Below are 21,652 nucleotides of genomic sequence, written 5' to 3' on the forward strand. Positions count from 1 at the left end.
ACAGGATGCAAACACTATTGGGTGTAACTTCCCTTTGGGCCACGTATAAACTCGGACTACCGCAATACTGTATGCGGAGGCATCACATGACAAATACCAGATCTCGCTTGGGATAATTATACCAACACCTTCAAGGATGACGGCTGTTTCTTCACTTCCCAAGGAAACCTAACCAGATAAATAGAAAGCGGGACATAACACCAGCGCTTCGTCGGAGGCTCACTGATGTTACCTAGAATGGTGACGAAACGTCTGAAAACTAACCTTCCAGCTCAGCGAGCAAACTCCCATCCAGAACCTCAACCTGACCTACAAATCTTCTCAAAACTCGCTAATCTAATCTAAAGAGTAGGACTCCTCAAAGCCTGTCTACCATCTACAAGGCACAGGTCAGAAATGTGACGGAATACTCCCCATTTGCCTGGATGAGTGCTGCCCCAACGACACTCGAAGCTTGACATCATCCAGGACACAGCCTGCCTGATTAACACTACATCGACAAACATTCACTTCCTCCTCCTCCAATGCTCAGTAGTAGCAGTGTGTACTATCTACAAGATGCGCTGCAGAAGTTCACCAAAGGTCCTCCAACTACACCTTCCAAACCCACAACCACTTCCATCTCGAAAGACAAGGGCAGCAGACATATGGGAACACCACCACCTCCAAGCTCCCCCTCCAAGTTATTCACCATCCTGACTTGGAAATATGTCTCTGTTCTTTCACTGTCGCTGGGTCAAAATCCTGGAATTCCCTCCCTGAAAGCATAGTGGGTCAACCCACAGCAGGAGGAATGCAGTGGTTGAAGAAGGCAGCTCAGCACCACCTTCTCAAGGGCAACTAGGGATGGGCAAGAAATGCTGGCCAGCCAGCGACACCCACAACCCACAAAATGAAGAGGGTGGGGGGGGAATAATCAGTGAAATTGAACCAGCTGCTTGTAAGAGACCAGAACTGAAGTTCAACTTAATCTGTAAAAGTTCCCTGCAGTAAATTCTCAGTCTAGTCGAGGACTTGTGCAAACCTAAGTTTTGGAGTCCACAGCAAATTTTTTTGGTAAAAGCTGGTTGTACAATCTCAAACTGCTGTGGCAGTATCAACCTCCATTGGGATTGGGTAACCATTTTAACTAGATGTTTGTTTTGTCTCTGATTTGGATGTTAAGCTATTTAACCGTACCACACCAAATGTAAGTAGACTTTCCAGGGTATGCACTCTCCCGGATACCAGCCTCTTGCTCAGTTTGGGTCTCAAATGACTCTTCAGCTGTTTCAAATCCGCATGCCAGCAGCAACTACAATGGCATGCCAGCCTGTATCCTGAAGACAATTCTAACCATTTGGCCAAGACTTAGCTACGTTTTGGAGTTCTGCTGTTGGCTGACCTACAGTCCCTAAGTTCAGGAAATACCCTGAGTGGGGCTATGCTAATGCATTCACTCTTGACATTCTCTAAACTCAGTTAGACTGGTGAGGGTATCCATTTCCATTGGTATATGCAGGAACTCATGCTGTATTTTGTGCATTTTCCTGATAGTAAAGCTAATTGTGGTGTCTGTTTGAAATTCATTTGGGCTTCACCTAGTAGGTGCTTTGGCACGTTACATCATTAATCTCGTCACCATTGGAATAACTCCACAGAGGCTGATATCTTGTCACCAAGTCACCTTTTTATTTGCACGTGAAAAGTCCTTGACACTGATCCAGCTCCCTTGGAGCTGGTTTTCAGAGTGTGAGAATGTCCGACAGTCCTGTTTTTATCTCTCAGGGCTCCCTGATTGGGGCTGTCAATCTGGTCCAGTCAGGGAACTCCTATTTTGAGGTTCACCTGTTTGACCTTGTTATGATCACTTCAACGTATGAGACTATTTGCTAGGTTAAGGAAATTCAGATATGTGGATCAGTTGGAGACGTTAGCCATTCCCCTTTGGGGAGGTTGAGAAATTATTTGATTAAGTCCATCATCGGGGATCTGTATGGAGCAGATAAGGAGAAACCATTCCCATTAGGGGAATGGATGCAAATCTGGGAGCACCAATTTAAGATATAGCAAAGAAATTGCAAAAATGGTGTCTTCACATTGTTTATGCAACAAGTAATTGAGATCAAGAGGTGCTGCTGAGGATGTAGTCGAGGCAGATGCACTTGTGGGCTTCATGTGGGCATTGGGTGATTGTCTAAAGTGAATGTACCTGGAGAACCATAGGGGAAAGGTGTGGGATTGAGATCTATTAATATATGAAATGAAAGTAATTTGTCTTATTGTCAATTTGTTTTATTGATCAAGTACCTACATCTCTGAATAATTTTCATGAAATATTTAATTAGGTTTTGTAATTTGACTTTCAAGGCTCGACTATTGGGTATTGTTTTACAAAATTATGCTCCTTGTCCTTTTTCATTTTGCAAAGAACAATAATCCAAAGCAATGCAGTTAATAATGCTAATGCTATTTCAGCCAAAAGGCCCTGAGTTCAAGTCCCCACAACAAAATGTTAGTAACAGAAGAGTGTACCACTAATGCGTATGAAGGATGATGAATAGCATTGTGATGATCACGTGTAACATGGGAAAAACTTGAAGAGGCAGGGGCTTTTATCATAGGAAAAAGATGTAAAACTAATATGGTTCAGCAGTGAAGTTTTTCTAATTCTTAAATTAGTTTAAAATGGAGCCATATGTCTGATTTCATTGCCAAATTTTAGTGAGGAAAGTTTTCAAAAAAGATCAGTTTAAATGTATCTTAACACACAATAAAATCAGTTTAAAGGAATCATTTTGAATTGTAGAATTCAAATTAATGTGTTCAATTATTTTGAAATATTTTGTCCTGTTAACAAATCTGTAGCTCATTGAGTAACACGCATAATTTGAGCTTCACCAAATACAAATGCTCATTTGAATATAACCCAGTTTCAAATTCTGTGCTAAGTGTCTTTGATCTGCTTAATGCCAGTCCTCAAACTCCTAATGTTTTACAATTTTACTTTGACTTTTTGAAGTCATTTCACAGTGATACCTGACTTCCTGCCTTTGTTTCATTTTTTCACTCAACCATTTGCGCTGTCATAGACCACTAGTAATTAGCAAACTTTACCAATTAACAGAACTTGAAAACAGCATTGGGGCCTCAGACAAAATTACAATTTTCTAATTTTGCAAAGGAGATTCAATAAATAGGTAACTGTGATTTAAATGACTTAAAGCTTTACTTATTAATTCTTCTAACTTAGGAAATTGTAATAGTAAGAAATTCATTCAACCTGAAGTTTCAAGAAGTCTTTTTTGGAACTTCACTTTCTTGTAAAGTTTGTCAGCTTTTGTAAAAGACTTAACTGTGGTTTATAATCTCTCATAGAGAATGAGATGCCTGAATGATTGACATTTGTAATGCCATACTTTTGACTAGTCTTTATTCACACACCAGTTAACCTATCCTGTAGAATAAATTGGTCTGGTCATTCTGTGCTAAATCCGAAGGGTAGAGTGACGTCAGTGTCTTTAATGGAGAAATATACAACAGAAACTTCCATATGCTTCATTAAAAACGTCCTTCGTAGGGAGCAATTTTGCAGGCACTGATGTCAGTGGAAATTTCTTGATGTGAAATGTCTCTGGTTGCTCCCCAGGTACAAGAAAAACATGAAGGCATTTTACTTTGTGCACCCAACATTTCGGTCTAAGGTATGTGTTTCACCTAATAAATTTAGTGCTGATGCAATGTTAGGAAAACTAAATTGACAATCAGCACTAAAGTGTTACATACAGCTCTAGAGAGTAATTGTTAAATCAGAAAAATGTTATTCCTGCATTGTTTTCAATCTAAAGCTAATCTAATTGAAATATAATGTACTAAAATTGCAGATTTCAAATGCATGGCATCATTTTCTATTTTTGCTTACCTAGGTGATGACCTGGATGTTCACAACCTTTTCTGTCTCTGGGTTAAAGGACAAAGTTCATCATGTTGAGAGCCTACCTCAGTTGTTTACGTTTATTTCCCCAGAACAGATTGATATTCCACCCTTCGTGTTAGAATATGATGCTAGGGTAAGTGAGCAGGTTATTCAGTCCTAATACTTTCTTTTAAAAAAAAAACTTGGGTTAGTGGGGGGAAGAGAGAAAAAAGTAGTGTTACATTTTAATGCCAAACATTAAATTTCTTTTGAATGTTCATTTACTTTTTACAATTTGAAAATTGATTGTTCAGATTCTAGATCCTTCAGCATTTACTTTTCAGTTTTGGCCTGTAGCTTGGTGGCAGGGGAGGTGGTGGTAATGTGATACAGATTCCCAAGTTAATGCCCTGGGAGATGGGTTTAATTCCACCATGGCCAATGGTGAAATTTTAATTCAATAAAAACTGGAATTAACAGCTAACCTAATGACAATCATATGACAGTCAATTGATAACCCATCTAGTTTGCTAATGTCCTTTAGTGAAGGGACAACAGTTCTAGCCTACATGTGACTCCAGGCCCTCAACTGACCTGTGAAATGGCTTTAGCAAAGCCATTCAATTCATGGAATGGGCAATAAATGTTAGCCAAGCAAATAACACTCACTTCATGAACGAGTATAGTTTTGAAATTCAGTTTCAATTCTTTGAGCAATTATAATGCATAGATAGCAAAAAACTGGTCCGAATTGGTGAAAAATAAATGTCAGTCATTAAAGCAATTATTAATTTAATCATTTTATATTTTGTATTTTTTAATTAAGCCTGACTGTAGTAGTGCAACATACCTGTCTGATTTTCATTTCTTTAAGTGAAGAAACATTTGCAGGTTCTCTGCTCGTAAATGTAAATGGATTCCCTAAGCCAACTTTCAAGTGTTCATTTTAATTTCTCCTTTACAGCTTGTTTTATACCTAACTCTTTCTCATCAGAAACTGCAAATGGTAATAAAACAGTCATATTTCACCACTAGTGGAATAAATGAGTGAATAATTGAGCGAAGTTATAAGAAACTGGAGTGGTGCCATTATTGAATTTCAGTATAAGAGAACCAAAATTGAATTTTAAATTAGAATATTTCCTGCATTAATTTCAGTCTGTAAAAACTGTCTTTACTGTAACTCACTCCTATATTTGTATGTCCAGTAGTGTAGGCAATGTAAAACGCCACACCACCTCTCTTTCCTTCTATGCATCTCGACACCATTTTCCCAAAAGAAAACATAATGCAATTGTTTAACTTGAATCTATCTGTGAACACATGAATATACTTTGCGTTGAGGAAAGGATTCGAATGTAACAGCCTCGTGAGAGCCCAATTGTTCCAAGCCAAAAACATCCAAAACTCTTGATGCTGTTCTTGAGTTGAAAGTAAATAAGGTTTGAACAAAATTTTGAGCATTAAATTATTAACCCACTAATGGACAAATCAGCAAACTGGCTACGATTTGTCCAATTGAGTTCATTGTTCCTTTTTAAATCATCTGTTTTAAATCTAACTAATTTTCAAAATTATTGAATAAAATACAATTGATACTCAGAATTTAACCTTGGACTCGTAGAATAGGGCAGCTTTCTTACCTAAATTGAAGGATGTCATAATGACCATCTCTACATTTTATTTACAGGTTAATGGACCTTACCAATATTCATGCCCGTCCTCTCCCGACCTATGAAAAATCAGCATGTCATTGGTTTCTACATCCAGTTTGTATCAGGAATTGGATGTTCTAAATGGATGTTGATATTCAGGAGGCCTTTCTTCCTCAATTTTTTCGAAATTTTTGAAGAGTAGCAATCAACTTACAATTGCACAGCAGTTGCCTTTAGAATGCAAATATTTTACTATTTTTGTTTAATTTTTAGAATCATGTGTTTTGAATTCTGATACATGTGTTATTGATTCCACTAGCTAAGGCTTGTCAATATAGTCAAAATCCTGGAAGAGTATGGTGGAGGCTTAACTTTGTTCTGAGGATTTGCATTGTGAATTTGAGATAAAAGTGTAGAACTGAGGGAACACAGCAGGCCAGACAGCATCAGAAAAACAGGAAAGCTGACGTTTGGGATCAGGATCCTTTTTCATTTTCTGAAGAAGGGTCCTGACGCACAATGTCAGCTGTCCTGTTTCTCTGATACTGCCTGGCATGCTGTGTTTCGCCATTCCATACTTCTGACTTCAGCATCTGCAGTTCTTGCGGTATCATTATGAATTTATACATTTTATTACTTTTAAAATTTGTGCCTGGTAGTGTAAAATATATAATAAACCTTTGATATATACAACATTTATCTGAGTGCAGGATAAATAATATTTTGACATTTTGTTAGGACATAGAATATTTTTTCATCAGTTTTTAGTAATGATAACTTACAAATGACTTAAAAGTATATGTAATTATTCGAAGCCTAAAACAACCACATCAAGCTATGCCTGAATTGGAAAAGAAATGAAGTGAATTAATCTGTAATCATAAATATCTCTGCTCAGTTGTAATGTAAACAACTGAAGCTAAAGTGAATGTCCTGCAAAATTAAGGTCAGCAGTTATCTGTACGCTAACGTTTTAGTGTGGTAAAGTAATCTTCCATTTCTCACACTTCCTCACATTTTACACTGCAAATTGCAAAGGCAATTATTCAGCCTTGAGACACATTAATACATTGGTAAATAAACAAAGTCAGAATTAACTTTTTGGGAAAATGTATAAAGATTTCACTACTGGAAAGTTTCATCTATATTTAGTCATTCCTGCTCAAAACAGTTAATCTAGTATATGATAGTCTTTATTTCATGAGTGATTGTCAGTAAGTTTTGACTTTGTGGATTGTTTCCCAGACAATTCCTAGATAAAATTGCATTGAATAATTTTGCTGTGCAACAAGACATTAATACTCAACTTTTTTATTGTATTGTCTTACAATTCTTTCAAAATAGTTACTTTAACAGTTTTTGAGTGGCATTCAAATCTTAAATTATTGAACTGCAGTTGCAGCTGCTTAACAGTAGGCACTATTACCTGTATTAAACACAATGCACAGTAACTTTTATTTGCACAATGATGCCTCATTTTAAATCTTTGATTCACAGCATATTTAGAAAGGAGAAATCTAAAATGCCTCAGGTACTTTATCTTCAGGAGTTTAGTTACTATGAAGCATAATCAAAACATGCTGCATAGTTTAAATTGTTCACTGATTTTCGAGCATAAAGTTAAATGCTCAGTGCCAGGTTTGAATTCATTCCTGGCTGGTAGGATGAAAGTCCATGCTACATCCTTTCAGCTGACTACTGGGCAGAACTTAGTCGCATAAAATAAATTAGGTACTCATTTTGGAGCTTAGTTTCTTAAGTCACTCAGAACAAAATGGTTCTGCAAGTTTCACACTGTTCAACAAGAAGCTCAAATAAAATTAGGTTTAAGATGCATTGTTTCTGACCAGAGGACATTTTTTGTCTAAAGATTTAGAGGAAGTCTTCTAAAACTTAAATAGCATCATACTGTTCAGAGGATTGAAAATGTGTTTTATTTTGTTATTCCAATCAACAGCTAAATTTGTCCCATCCATGTTGTAAATATCCTTTGTTTACAATACAACTGCAAATACATATGTAAAATTAGTGAACCACTGTAAATTAAGAGCATTTATTTTATCTTTTGTATATTGAATATTTTAACTTCTGTTATGGTAATGTTTCCACTTTGTTAATTTAAGATCGTACATTTGTTTTATGGTCGCTTTAAACTTAAAATAAGCTATTCTGTGCTGAAGCAGTTTGAAATTGAGGGCCTTGTTCCTTTCTTTTAGATAATAGTAGTTGGTTCTTTTGGGTTGGAAAATGAATTGTGTTGCTCTGAGGTTGTGATTCATCGTTTTCATTGAAGAACATAAAACAGGCCAATGAATGTGATTTTGCATGATGGCCAGTATCAACTTTTCAGTTGAGTGGAATTCCTCCTGCCTCTCTGGGAAAGAGTTTTTTTTTTTAAAAAAGGTCCCTTCTCAACTCTGAGACAATTTTGTATTTTAATTTGTAATTGTAAACAATTTTGATGCCAACATGTCTCCAAGTGTACTGACAGTTGTGGCTTTGAGTAAGTGTGTTTCTCCTAATTTGAAAAGCACAAATAATGTGCATTTTTTTGAGGTAATATAATCAGTAATATTCTTGGCAGTAAATCCTGACAGTTCTAGTTTGTGATTCTATGTATTTTAGGTTTTTTTCCCATTTTAAGAGGAACTTGGTCTTTCCTTTAATATAAATCTTAATATAAACATTTTTGCTGAATTAGGAGTGAACTGCAAACAGTGGAAAGTCCAAAAGATGGATGTTCTTTGTTTAATCACTTACTGCTTAATGCACAACCTTTATACAAAAATGTACAAAAAGCTCAGCATGTTTTTTAAAAAAATTCATAGTTTAATTCATTTAGCCAATCTTCACACTAACTGTTAATTGCTCTGTACATTTATCCAAATTTGAAATGTCTTTTTTTCCACTTAATGTGTTTGCACCACTATCGAAATATATTCTAACACTGAAGTAGAATCTTATCTTGTGCATTATATGAGGGAGCTATTACCTCAAAGGAGCATTAATTTCCAATTTCTTTTCAAAGTCAAAGATATTACTATGGGATATCACCCTTTCAGGAAAGGGCAAAGAGAACAATTACTTTGAGAATAGTGAGCCTTGAGGAATGGGGAAAAATCAATTGTTCAAAGTACAGACTAATATTTTAATGTCTTAAACTCTAAATACTATACAAATTATTTTCAGTGGCACACCTTCAAAATATGCATTTGAATAAAAAGCAGAGAAGTTTGTTTAAATTGTAGTCGTTATCACAATTTTGATGCAATTCAAAGTATCCTAAAACAACTGACATTCAGCAGCAAATTTGTTCATTGCAAACGTTACAGAATATGAGCTGCTTAAATTCAAAGAGGATACTCTCACTGGTCATAATATGATTGTTGACTTTGATTCTGCATTGTAAAATAATAGTCATTCACTTGATATGCTTAACAAGATTGAACTGTTTCACTTTCTCCCCCATGATACTTGGAAACATCTTGCTGCTTTCTTTAGCATTCATTTGGAAGGAGAGGACAATTGTTCAGCAGTATGGAAAAGAACTGGTTCACCTACTTAGACCTAGCCAAATGCTGTTTGTGCCAAAAAGTTTGAATCTACAATCAGTGTTGTATGGTGAACAATACTGATGCCAGGTCACTTACATATGCAAAGTCGTACTTACACATGCAAGCCTCTTCCTTTTATTTGTCAGTTTAAATATTTAATGCTTGGAGTTAAACCTCACTCACTAATACATCTCATGGCTCCCCACAATTGTTCATGTATATGTGTATTAGTTTTGCTTTCATTTGTGTTAAAATTGGTTTCACTTCATGTTTCTTTTGGCAAGTACCAATGCATTCATCTTGTATTTTAGAGATTAAAAACTTGTTCTATATGGGCAGAAAGTTTTATTTTAAGTTAATAAAACACTTATCAATCATATATAAACAGTTGTTTTTCTTTAAAGTATGTAGATGTGTGCTCACTGCAAGGGAATTAAATGTTATTGGGGTAAATTAGGAATATGGACTTGAGGTTATGGTCATTGCCTATGATCTTATTAAAGAATGAAGCAGGTTCAATAGGCCAATAGTCTGTCTTATTTTCAATTTCCTATTTCTGGTTACCCAATTAATTCTCAATTTGCATGTCCCGCATGAATCATTTCAAAAATTTGAATCCAGATTCTAGCGGACCCAAAGTTTGGGATGTCATCCACATAGCCGACCCAAAACCAACGGTACACCCACGGGATCTCCGATATCAGGGTTCTTAGCAGAGGCAGTAATGCAGAGACTCGAACAAACAACTCTGCCAATCATCCAGCCCAAACTTTGGGTCCGCTATGTGGGTGACACCTTTGTCATCACTAAACAAAACAAATTAGAGGAAACATTCAAGACCATCAATAATACCCTTACTGGCATAACATTCACAAAAGAATAGCTAGTGCTATTCGGGTGGATTTAAACTAGCTCAGAAAGGGGATGGGAAACTGAGGTGTAGTTCCAGTACACAGGAGGAAGAGAGTAGGAAGGAAGGATCTCACTGTCACAGGAGTGTGCTGGCAGACAGCAAGCTGGTTTGAAGTGTGTCTACTTCAACAACAGGAGTATCCGGAATAAGGTAGGTGAGCTTGCAACTTGGATAGGTACCTGAGACTTCAATGTTGTGGCCATTTCGGAGACATGGATAGAGCAGGGTCAGGAATGGATGTTGCAGGTTCCAGGGTTTAGATCTTTCATTAAGATCAGGGAAGGTGGTAAGAGAGGGGGAGGTGCGGCTTTGTTAATCAAGGACAGTATGACGGTGGCTGAAAGAACTTTTGATGCGGACTCGTCTACTGAGGTGGTATGGGCTGAGGTCAGAAACGGGAAAGGAGAGGTCACACTGCTGGGAGTTTTTTATAGGCCTCCGCAAAGTTCCAGGGATGTGGGGCGAGAGGATCGGCAAAACTATTCTGGGCAGGAGTGAAAAGAACAGGGTGGTCATTATGGGAGACTTTAACTTCCCCAACATTGGCTGGAAATGCTATAACTCTAGTACGTTGGATGGATCAGTTTTTGTCCAATGTGTGCAGGAGGGTTTCCTGACACAGTATGTCGAAGGGGTGACAAGGGGGGAGGCCACGCTAGATCTGGTATTTGGTAATGAACCAGGCCAGGTGTTTGATTTACTGGTAGGTGAACACTTTGGACAGAGTGACCATAATTCGATTATGTTTACTTTAGCAATGGAAAGGGATAGGAACATGCCACAGGCCAAGAGTTATAGATGGGGGAAGGGCAATTATAATGCAATTAGGCAAGACGTAGGAGGCATAGAATGGATTAGCAAAATGCAGGGGATGGGGACGATTGAAATGCGGAGTTGGTTTAATGAACAGATATTGAGTGTCCTTGATAGGTCTGTCCCTGTCAGGCAGGGAGGAAGCGATAAGGGAACCATGGGTTACTAAAGAAATTGTATCTCTTGTTAAGTGGAAGAGGGAGGCTTATGTGACGATGAGACGAGATGGTTCAGATGAGGCGATGGAGAGTTACAGATTAGCTAGGAAGGAATTAAAGAGAGAGTGAAGAAGATCAAGGAGGGGACATGAGCAGACATTAGCAGGTAGAATAAAGGAGAACCCTATAGCTTCCTATAGGTATGTGAGGAATAAGAGGATGACCAGGGTAGGAATAGGGCCAGTCAAAGACAGAAGTTGGAAGTTGTGTGTGGACCCTGTGGAGATCAGAGAGGTGCTAAACAAATATTTCTCATCTGTTTTCACTGAGTAACAGAAAAATATTGTAGAGGAGATGACTGAGTTACGGTCTACTAGAATTGAAAGGATTAAGGTTAGTAAGGAGGAGGGGTTATCAATTCGAGAAGGTGTAAAGGTGGATAAATACCTTGGGCCGGATGGGATTTTTCAGAGGATTGTCTAGGAAGCTAGGGAGGAGGTGGTGGAGCCTTTGGCCTTGATCTTTGAGTCCTCATTGTCTACAGGCTTAGTACCAGAGGACTGGAGGATTGCAAATGTTGTGCCTTTGTTCAAGAAGGGCAGTAGGGATGACCCAGGTAATTATAGACCTATGAGCCTTACGTCTGTTGTAGGAAAAATTTTGGAAAGGATTATAAGAGATAGTGTTTATAATCATCTAGCAAGCAACAATTTCATTGGAGATAGTCAGCATGGATTTGTCAAGGGGCAGGTCGTGTCTCACAAACCTCTGAGTTTTTTGAGAAGGTGACCAAGCATGTGGATGAGGGTAGGGCAGTTGCCGTGGTGTACATGGGCTTCAGTAAAGCCTTTGATCAGGTTCCACATGGTAGGCTATTGGAGAAAATACAGAGGCATGGGATTGAGGGAGATTTAGCAGTTTGGATGAGAAACTGGCTTTCTGTAAGAAGGCAACGAGTGGTGGTTTATGGAAAATATTCAGCCTGGAGTCTGGTTACTAGTGGTGTACCCCAAGGATCTGTTTTGGGTCCACTGCTGTTTGTCATTTTTATAAATGACCTAGATGCAGGCATAGGTGGATGGGTTAGTAAGTTTGCAGATGACACTAAAGTCGGTGGAGTGGTGGACAGTGTGAAAGAATGTTGCAGGAAGACTTGGATAAACTGCAGCATTGAACTGAAAGGTGGCAAATGGAGTTTAATGCGGATAAATGTGAGGTGATTCACTTAGCGAAGAATAATAGGAAGGCAGAATACTGGGTCAATGGAAAGATTCTTGTTAGTGTGGATGTGCAGAGGGATCTTGGTGTCCATGTACATAGATCCCTGAAAGTTGCCACCCAGGTTGACAGTGCTGTTTAGAAGGCTTATGGTGTGTTAGGTTTTATTGGTAGCGGGATTGAGTTCTGGAGCCGTGATGTCATGATGCAATTGTACAAAACACTAGTGTGGCCTCATTTGGAATATTGTGTGCAGTCCTGATCGCCCCATTACAGGAAGGATGTGGAAACATTGGAAAAGGTGCAGAGGAGATTTACCAGTTTGTTGACTGGTCTGGAGCGAAGGCCTTATGAAGAAAGGTTGAAGGACTTGGGTCTGTTCTCATTGGAGAGAAGAAGGCTAAGAGGGGGATTTAATAGAGACATACAAGATGATCAGAGGATTAGATAGGGTGGACAGCGAGAGCCTTTTTCCGAGGATGACGACGTTAGCTTATACAAGGGGGCATAGCTACAAATTGAGGGGTGATAGATTTAAGACAGATGTCAGAGGCAGGTTCTTTACTCGGAGAGTGGTAAGGGCGTGGAACGCTCTGCCTGGCAATGTAGTTAACTCAGCCACATTAGGGGCATTTAAACAGTCTTTGGATAAGCATATGGATGATGATGGGATAGTGTAGGGGGAATAGCTTAGATTAACTCACAGGTTGGCCCAAAATCGAGGGCCGAAGGGCCCGTTCTGTGCCGTATTGTTCTATGTTCTAAACTAAACTAATCCCACCTGGCCCATTTCACTCCAAACCTTTCCTAGCCATGTATGTATCCAAATGTCTTTTAAACATCGTAATTGCGCCCATATCCACCACTTCCTCAGCAAGTTCATTCCTCCAGTGAAACATCCTCAGTGTAAAAAATCTGTCCCTCATGACTTTTTTAAATCTGTCCCCTTGTCCTGAAATTCTCCATCCTAGGGACATGACAACTACCATTAACTCTACCTCTACCCCTTAATATTTTATACAATTCTATCAGGATGCTGCTCAACCTTCTATTCTCCAGTCAAAAATGTCCCACCATATCCAACCTTTCTTTATAACTCAAACCTTCCATACCCAGCAACATCCTGATAAATCTCTTCTGAACCCTCTCCAGCTTGATAATATTCTTTCTGTAACAAGGTGACCAGAACTATACGCAGCGTTCCAAAAATGGCCTCACCAATTTCCTGTAGAACCTCAACACAACTTCCCAACTCCTACAGCCAAAGGACGGAGCAGTGAAAGCAAGTGTGCCAGACACTTTTTTAACCATCCTGTCTATGTGTGACACAGACTTCAAAGAATCATGCACCTGCATTCTAAGTCCCTCTGTTCTACAAGACTACCTAAAACCCTACCATTAATTGTATAAGCCCTATCCTTGTTACCAAAATGCAACACCTAGCATTTATCCAGATTGAACTCCATCTGCCATTTTTCAGTCCATTGACCCATTTGATCAAGATCCTTTTGCAATCTTAGAAAACCTTCTTAACTGTCTACTATGCCACCAATTTTGGTGTCATCTGCAAACTTATTAACCATTCCTCCTATTAACTCATCCAAATTGTTCACATAAATGACAAACAAAAGAGGACCCAGAAGCATTCCCTCTGGAATACCACTGGTCACAGGCCTCCACTCCAAAAAGCAACCCTCCACCGTTACTCTCTGTCAATTATGTATCCAATTGGCAAGTTCAGACTGAATCAGATGTGACCTAACTTTACTAATATTGTGAGCAATTTTGGGCCCATACCTCAGGAAGAATGTATTGGCCTTGAAGTGGGTCAAGAGAAGGTTCAGAATAATAATCCAAGGAAAGGACGGCTTAAGATATGAGGAAAGTTTAAGGACTCTGGGTCCATACTCGATGAAATTTAGAAAGATGAGGAGGAGATCTAATTGAAACTTACAGAATACTGAATGGCCTGAACAGAGTGGACATTGGGGAGATGTTTCCATTGGTTGGAGAGACTAGGACCTGAGGACACAGCCTTAGAGTAAAGGGAAGACCCTTTAAAATTCTTCAACCAGATATTGGTGAATCCATGGAATTCATTGTTACAGAAGGGTGTGGAGGCCAGGTCATTGAGTATATGTAAGACAGAAATAGATAAGTTCTTGATTGTCAAAGGAGATCAAGGGTTATGGGAAGAAAGCGGGAGAATGAGGTTGAGAAATATATCAGCCATGATTGAATGGTGGAGCAGACTCGATGGGCTGAATGGCCCAATTTCTGCTCCTATGTCTTATAGTCTTATGGTCTAATTAGTCTATCATGCAGAACCTTGTCAAAGACTTTATTAAAATCCAAATAAACAACATCTACAGCTCTGCCATCATCAATCTTATTGGTAATTTCCTCAAAAGTTTGTGAGACAAGATTTTCCTCATTCAAAACCATGCTGACTATCTCTAATCAATTTGGTTGAGTTGCATTTTGGTTCAGTTGCCAATGTCTGATCACTGCCCTTCGAAGCATCTATTTGATGTAATTTCAACAGATTATTTCTTTGTTTTGAGTTCTGCCATGAGTCTAGGCAGCCCACGTAAACTTTCCACTGGCTGCGGAGATATTAGGAACTGCAGATGCTGGAGAATCTGAGATAACAAGGTGTAGAGCTGGATGAACACAGCAGGCCAAGCAGCATCAGAGGAGCAGGAAAGCTGACATTTCGGGCAAAGACCTTTCCTCAGAAATCCTGAAATTCTGAAGAAGGGTCTAGTCTTCCTGCTCCCCTGATGCTGCTTGGCCTGCTGTGGTCATCCAGCTCTGCACCTTGTTATCCCTTTCTACTGGCTGTCCCTTGATCAGTCAGTTGATCATGATTTGTTGCTGGACTGGCGTTTTGAACACTGATTGCTTCTGGACCAATGATCTGGCAAATATATGATTCTGGATCAGTTATTCTCTTACAATTAATGGAATTCTTACTGAATTCTTAAGGAAGTTAAGGACTAAAAATGCGTGCTGACTCAAAAGTAAGGCATGTTGATTGAAAACTACATACTCATTTTCACCTGTCTTGTTCTGCACCATAACTTGCAGCATTTCTATACTGCTGACAGTTACTCCACTCACCTCATGAAGTATCATATCTGTAGGCTGGGCCACCTGCTTCTTCTACCAGAATAACTGGTCTGAAAAGATGATGGCCTTGGCATTAGTATCAATCTTAAATTCAGGAGGCTATCTATTGATGCAAACATGTTCTGTGAATGCATTTAGATTATCAATTTCCCCCATGGAGACTTTGTTATCTTTTCTAAAGCAATAATACCATATCACGTTTTTCCATGTGTAACCTTCCCCTTTTCTGCAGCTTAGTAACTCTGTGTATTTAGTGTTTGATAACTGCTGCACTTTGTGTTTGATTTGGAGTTATAGCTGAATCTTAAGAACTGTTGCTTCCTTAATGTCCAATCTATGTAGTCCCCTCACAGGACTTGAATCTGCTGGGATTATGTATTTCCACTTTGTCCCTCAATATTCTGACTAATTTATTACAATAAAGCTGATTTACATCTACTTAATTGCTTAAATTTCACTGCTTCTTAATGTGTATTGTATTCACTAATGCTTTTTTTACATTTTGAAATACGGAGTTTACTATTCTCTGCATAAATTCCCTATATTTGCCAGATTTTTAAAACTTGATATTACTCTATGAGTTTATTAAATTATTCAATAAAACTTTACATTGTATTATTACCTGATGTGCAGTAATTCATTGCTTTCAAGCTTTTTAAAATCTGTTTATTTGTAGTACTGCTGTATTGCTTAACGGGTTTTCCTATCTTTTTTAGGGCTATCTCATACTTTATATTTATCAAAATGATGGCACAAAATTCTCTTAGGGTTTTTGCACATTCAGTAGCCAAAATGAAGCTCTCCTATTTCTTCCAAGGTAAATTGAAAACATTTCTCCTTTCATTGCCCAATATACAATACTTCCACACGTTTTTAAAAAGGTTTATCTGCCTGAGGCCCTTATAAATCACCCAATGAAGTGTCATTATAATTTGAGTTTGAGTCTATTCAAATCTTTAATTTCTTCTGATTTTCCTTTTGTTAGACTATTTCACTGGATTCCTGTAACTTTGGTCTTTTTCATCTTAACTAAATTCTGAGGCCTTTCTGGTTCTGTAAGCTGCGTATAAATTCTTGGACCTTTCACTGACTTTTACTACTGTACCACATGGAGCCTAATCTCAATGGCAGCAATACACATTGTGGAAGGTGAGAAATCTCTTACATTCCCTTACTTTCCTTTCTAGTCTGCACCACTTTTGTAAGGCAGTTTTTGCTGACACTGCCAGCTGCAGGCAAGTACGCATGCACATTCAGTGGGGAATGCATGGTTCTAACCACACATGTGGCAAAAATAGAAGGGACAATTAAAGTTGCTGCTCATTAGATGACTCCTAGTGACACACAGCAAGAAACTCTAGAATCATCTCGACTGCAAGTCAGGCGACCCATCAAACCTGTGACTGCATTAGGATGAGGAAGCAAATTAGCTAAACATTTGAGATTGATTTTTTCCAAAATGACTGGTAGTGATGAAAAATTGGAATGAAGTGGATTGGATGAATAATTTATGAGTTCTACTTAGGGCAGAAGCTTTAACCCAAGAATCACTAATAAGATATATAAGCCCGGTCTATCAGCACTACAGTGTAATTTGGTGTTTCAGTTTAGGACATGAGAAACTGTTTCAGTTTTGTGTTTTAATGTTAGTTCAATTTGAATATGCCTTTATACGATAGATATCTGAAGCCTGTCTCTGTTAGGCAGAGCCTTGTTTAAATTGCTCAGTTTCTGTTGGCCAGGAACTCGTAAATGTCCTTGAGAGAGAAAATTCTGCACATGTTTGGAGATGTTCATTGCACACTTGTCTTGCACAAGCTTCGAAACATTTATATAAAGAAACTAGGAAGTCTCCACTCAACTTTGTAAATAGTGTTAGTTCACTTTATAGCATTTAATGTTTGAGAACTTTACAAACAAATCATGGCACCACCGCTGTGTTATTTCTGGTAACTAGGCTGAAAGGAAATGTGAGACTATCCCTGTGATTCCAAACATTTTTTTTCTTTACTTCATCCTAGAATTGAACTGAGATCCAACTCTGAATTGATATGGCAAGGGAAAGTCAGCGCAAAGTAGAATGATTTTGTACTTGTGTCATACTTGCAGAAAATGCAACTGATGTGGAACCGTCGCTTCACAAATTAACTTTCTTCTGTCGATTGAGCTGAATGGAAAATAGAAATTCTTTAAGTATTGGAGCAAGATATAAAGTTTTAGGCAAGTAAATATGTAAGGAAAAACATGTTTACGCAGTGAACGGTACTGACCGAGAACTTCTTGCCTTTGAAAGGAATAAACTTATATGGTTGGGAGGATAGGGCGTGAAAATAGCATGAACTGAGTTTCTGTTCAGAAAGCTGACATAGAGTTCTGTGCCAAATGGTCACATTTTATATTCTGAGGAAGGGTCACTCAACCTGAAACTCGACTCTGATTTCTCCCCACAGATGCTGGCAGACCTGCTGAGCTTCTCCATCAATTTCTATTTCTGTCTCTGATTGGCAGCATTTGCAGTTCTTTCAGTCACATTTTGTGTCTGAATGACTCTACTCAAAATTGATTTAATCTTAAATTAATTTGGGAGTTTTGAGGTTCAGCTTGAAGCCTTGCCCACTTGCTTCATAGAATCCCTATGGTGTGGGAACAGGCCATTTGGACCAACAAGTCCACACTGACTCTCTGAAGAGTATCCCACACAGATTCACCCCCTAACCTATTCCTGTATTTCGTATGGCCAATCCACTAAACCTACACATCCCTGGGCACTGTGGGCAATTTAGCACAGCCGATCCACCTAATCTGCACATTTTTGGACTGTGGCAAGGAACGCAGAGCAGTCAGAGGAAACCCACACAGACACAGGGAGAACATGCAAACTCCACAGTCAACCAAGGCTGGAATTGAACCAAGGTCCCTGACACTGGGAGGCAGCAGCCCTAGCCACTGAGCCACCGTGTTGCCCTTGTAGGCAGCAGGAGAGAAAGTCAATGTTTATAATGGTAGATAAATTGCAAATTGAGCAGACTGCTTTGTCATGAATTGTGTTGAGTTTTCTCAAGAATCTGTTGTAGCTGCCTCATCCAGGTCACAAAGAGAATTCCGTCTCACTCCTGATTTATGCCCAGCTGATGGGTGACAGGCTTTGGTGGGGGGTGGTTGGGGGGGGGTGTCAGGAAGTGGGTCACTCTTTACAAAATACCCAGTTTCTTGTCTCTTCTTTTAGGCATTATATAGACCCCCTCACTATGTTTCTTTTTTGGTTTGGAACTGTGAATTGAAGTTAAGAGTTGAACTTTAAACAGTAGCTTGTTTGAAGGAGAAGAGATCTTAAATAACTCCGCAGAGTCCGGTATCCTGTCATCAAGTCACCCTTTATTGAAAGTCCTTGACTCTGACACAGTACCATCAGAGTCAATACCCTGAGTGTCAGAATCTCGGACACTCCTGTTTTATATTTGTCAACCAGGGTTCCCTGATTGGACCAGATTAACAGCTCCCTTCAGAGGACTCCAATTCTATGATGTTCAGCTGGCTGACTTGTAATTACTTGATCTCTCCTCCCCTGAGCCTGAGGACATAAGCCCATCCTTTTTTCTTGGGGAGCCTCTGGGGCTATTTTAGCATTGGATCAGGGAGATATGTGTGGAAAGTTCTTTACACAGAGGGTGGTGGGTGCCTGGAACGCATTGCCAGCGGAGGTGGTAGACGCAGACATGTTAGCGTCTTTTAAGATATATTTGGACAGGTACATGGATGGGCAGGGAGCAAATGGACACAGACCGTTAGAAAATAGATGACAGGTTAGACAGAGGATCTCGATCGGCACAGGCTTGGAGGGCCGAAGGGCCTGTTCCTGTGCTGTAGGTTTCTTTGTTTCTTTGTTTGTTTCTTTTGTTCCTCCAACTCAGTGTCCTATACGGGCAGTGTGTATCGCACGCTGAAGAATTCACTCTTCTTCAGCCGGCAAAGGAATTAATATGGCTATATCCATCATGTCCACCTCGGATTCAGAAGTCTCATCAGCACTTGAACTGAGACTGGGATCCCATGGGCTTGAAACCCTCTATTCCAAACAGTGGGACACATTTTGCTCCCACGCGGCTTGCAGATTCTTGGCTTTCATATGGTCCATATGCTTATTCAAGACTGTTGCATCAGCCTGAAGTTTATAGATCACTGGTCCTGACCTTGTGCCACCGTATCTCTTACCCATGCGGAGTCACTTCCATGGTTCTTACGTTAAGTTTCATCCCCATAGTAAACATTGTCTCTCATTTGGCAGAGTCTTGGGTCTGGCACTGCCATTTCTGATGCCATTACAACCTCCCACCACAAGCAGGAAGATGAGATTTAACCTGGTGCAGATTCCTTTCCATTAGCAATTCTGCCACTGGTATCCCTATAGTTGCATGTGTGTGGTCTTACAATCAAATAAGGACCATGACAGCTTGATTTCTAGCAAGGATGTAAGTTGTTTCTTCAAGCCTGCCTTCAAAGTTTCAATTGCTCTTTCTTCCAGGCCATTGGATGTTGGATGGTAGGGAGCTGTCCTTATATGTCAAATCCCATTCATCTTTAGGAAATTCCCTGCTGTTAAATGATGGCCCATTATCTGTGACCAACACAGAGTCAATCTAGGTGAATCAACCAATCTTTCACCCTCTCAAGCTTGGGCCTGACCCTTTTGCTACATTGAGTGGTAACTGTACCAACTACTGCTCATAAGAGACCAGAATCGAGGTTTTACCCTTAATCGGTAATGGTTTCCTGGTATAAGTTCTCAGACTAGCCAACACCTTTTGCAAACTTAAGGGTTGGAGTCCAGAGGGAACAGCCACATTAGTATCGACCTCCATTAGAACTGAGTGACCATTTAACCAGAAGTTTATTCTTATTGCTTAGCAACATCTAAACCATAACCAATCCAAATGTTCTAATGCAGGTGTAGTGGATTTTCCAGGGTGTGCACTCTCTTGGATGTCAGCCTATGAGTTATCTTTCTCAATTTAGTTCCAGTAGAACCATTTTGCCATCTGAAATTCACATACCAGCAGCAACTACAATCGCTTGCTGGCCCATATCATGAAGGAAATTTTAAACATTTGGCCGAGGCATGACTTTGTTTTGGAGTTTTGCTGTGGGCTGACCGAAGGACCTTCTGTTCAGCATAGGTCCTGAGTAAGGCTACGCAATTACCTGCACTCATGTGGTGATCCCAAATCTGTTGGATTGGCAAAAGTATCCCCTTTTCCATAGGAATACCTTGCAACTGAAATGTTCCACTTGCTGCATTTTGCAATGATAAAACCAGTTGAATCTGACTGTGCAAGATAACAAAGTGTGCAGCTGGATGAACACAGCAGGCCAAGCAGCATCTCAGGAGCAGAAAAGCTTACGTTTCGGGCCTAGATCCTTCACTCACTGCGGTTCCCATTATCTCTGATTGTATCTGACTGTGCAGTTGGGCCTTAGCTAGTAAGCACTTTTGCATAGCTACATCATTAATCCCACAGACTAACTGGTCTGTAAGTATTTCAATAAGGAATAAACCATTGTTATTTGCATCATTGTTAGCCATGGGTGAAGTCCTGGAAGACTAGAGGGTAGCAAATGTTGTGCCTTTATTCAAGAAGGGTTGCAAAGAAAAACCTGGAATTATAGACCAGTAAGCCTAACGTCCGTGGTAGGTAAATTACTTGAGAAGATCCTGAGGGATAAGATTTATAAGACAGGGTTTGATTAGGAGTAGTCATCATGGCTTTGTGTATGGGAGATCATGCCTTACAATTTGTTAAAGTTCTTTGATGAAGTAACCAGGAAGGTTGATGAGAGTAGGGTGGTAGACGTAGTCTGCATAGGTTTCAGTAAGGCTTTCGATCAGGTTCTGCATGGCAGGCTGCTCTGGAAGGTAAGATCACATGGAATGCAGGGAGAGCTGGCCACTTGGACACACAAGTGGCTTGATGGTAGGAAGCAGAGAGTAATAACAGAAAGCAGCTTATTAGGCTGGAAGCCTGTGACTAGTAGTATGCCTCAGGGGTTGGTGCTGGGCCCATTGCTCCTTGTTATGCATATCAATGATTTGGATGAGAATGTACAAGGCATGATTAGTAAGTTTGCGGATGACACTAAAATAGGCGATATTGAAGATAGTCGGGAGGGTTATCAGAAATTGCAGCAGGGTCTTGATCAGCTGGAGAAGTGGGCCGAGAAATGGCAAGTAGAGTTTAATATAGCTAAGTGTGAGGGGTTGCATTTTGGAAAGTCAAATAAAGGTAGGAGTTTCATGGTGAACAGTAGTGCCTAAAGGA

The 21,652-nt window shown here is 39.5% G+C and overlaps 1 protein-coding gene across 2 annotated transcripts in view; it reads left to right on the forward strand.

The window, feature by feature from the left end:
- The window catches only part of gdap2 (ganglioside induced differentiation associated protein 2), a 61,820-nt gene extending 45,996 nt beyond the window's left edge, over window positions 1-15,824 (forward strand). For both annotated transcript variants that reach the window (XM_048540953.2, XM_048540954.2), the window contains 3 exons: window positions 3,629-3,683; window positions 3,906-4,049; window positions 5,586-15,824. In XM_048540953.2, coding sequence (XP_048396910.1) covers window positions 3,629-3,683; window positions 3,906-4,049; window positions 5,586-5,633 — 247 coding nt within the window. In that variant the 3' untranslated portion in view covers window positions 5,634-15,824. The remainder of the gene's footprint in view (window positions 1-3,628; window positions 3,684-3,905; window positions 4,050-5,585) is intronic.
- Window positions 15,825-21,652: the final 5,828 nt, after the last annotated feature.

Source organism: Stegostoma tigrinum, chromosome 12 (genome assembly GCF_030684315.1).
Source record: "Stegostoma tigrinum isolate sSteTig4 chromosome 12, sSteTig4.hap1, whole genome shotgun sequence".
NCBI lineage: Eukaryota > Metazoa > Chordata > Chondrichthyes > Orectolobiformes > Stegostomatidae > Stegostoma > Stegostoma tigrinum.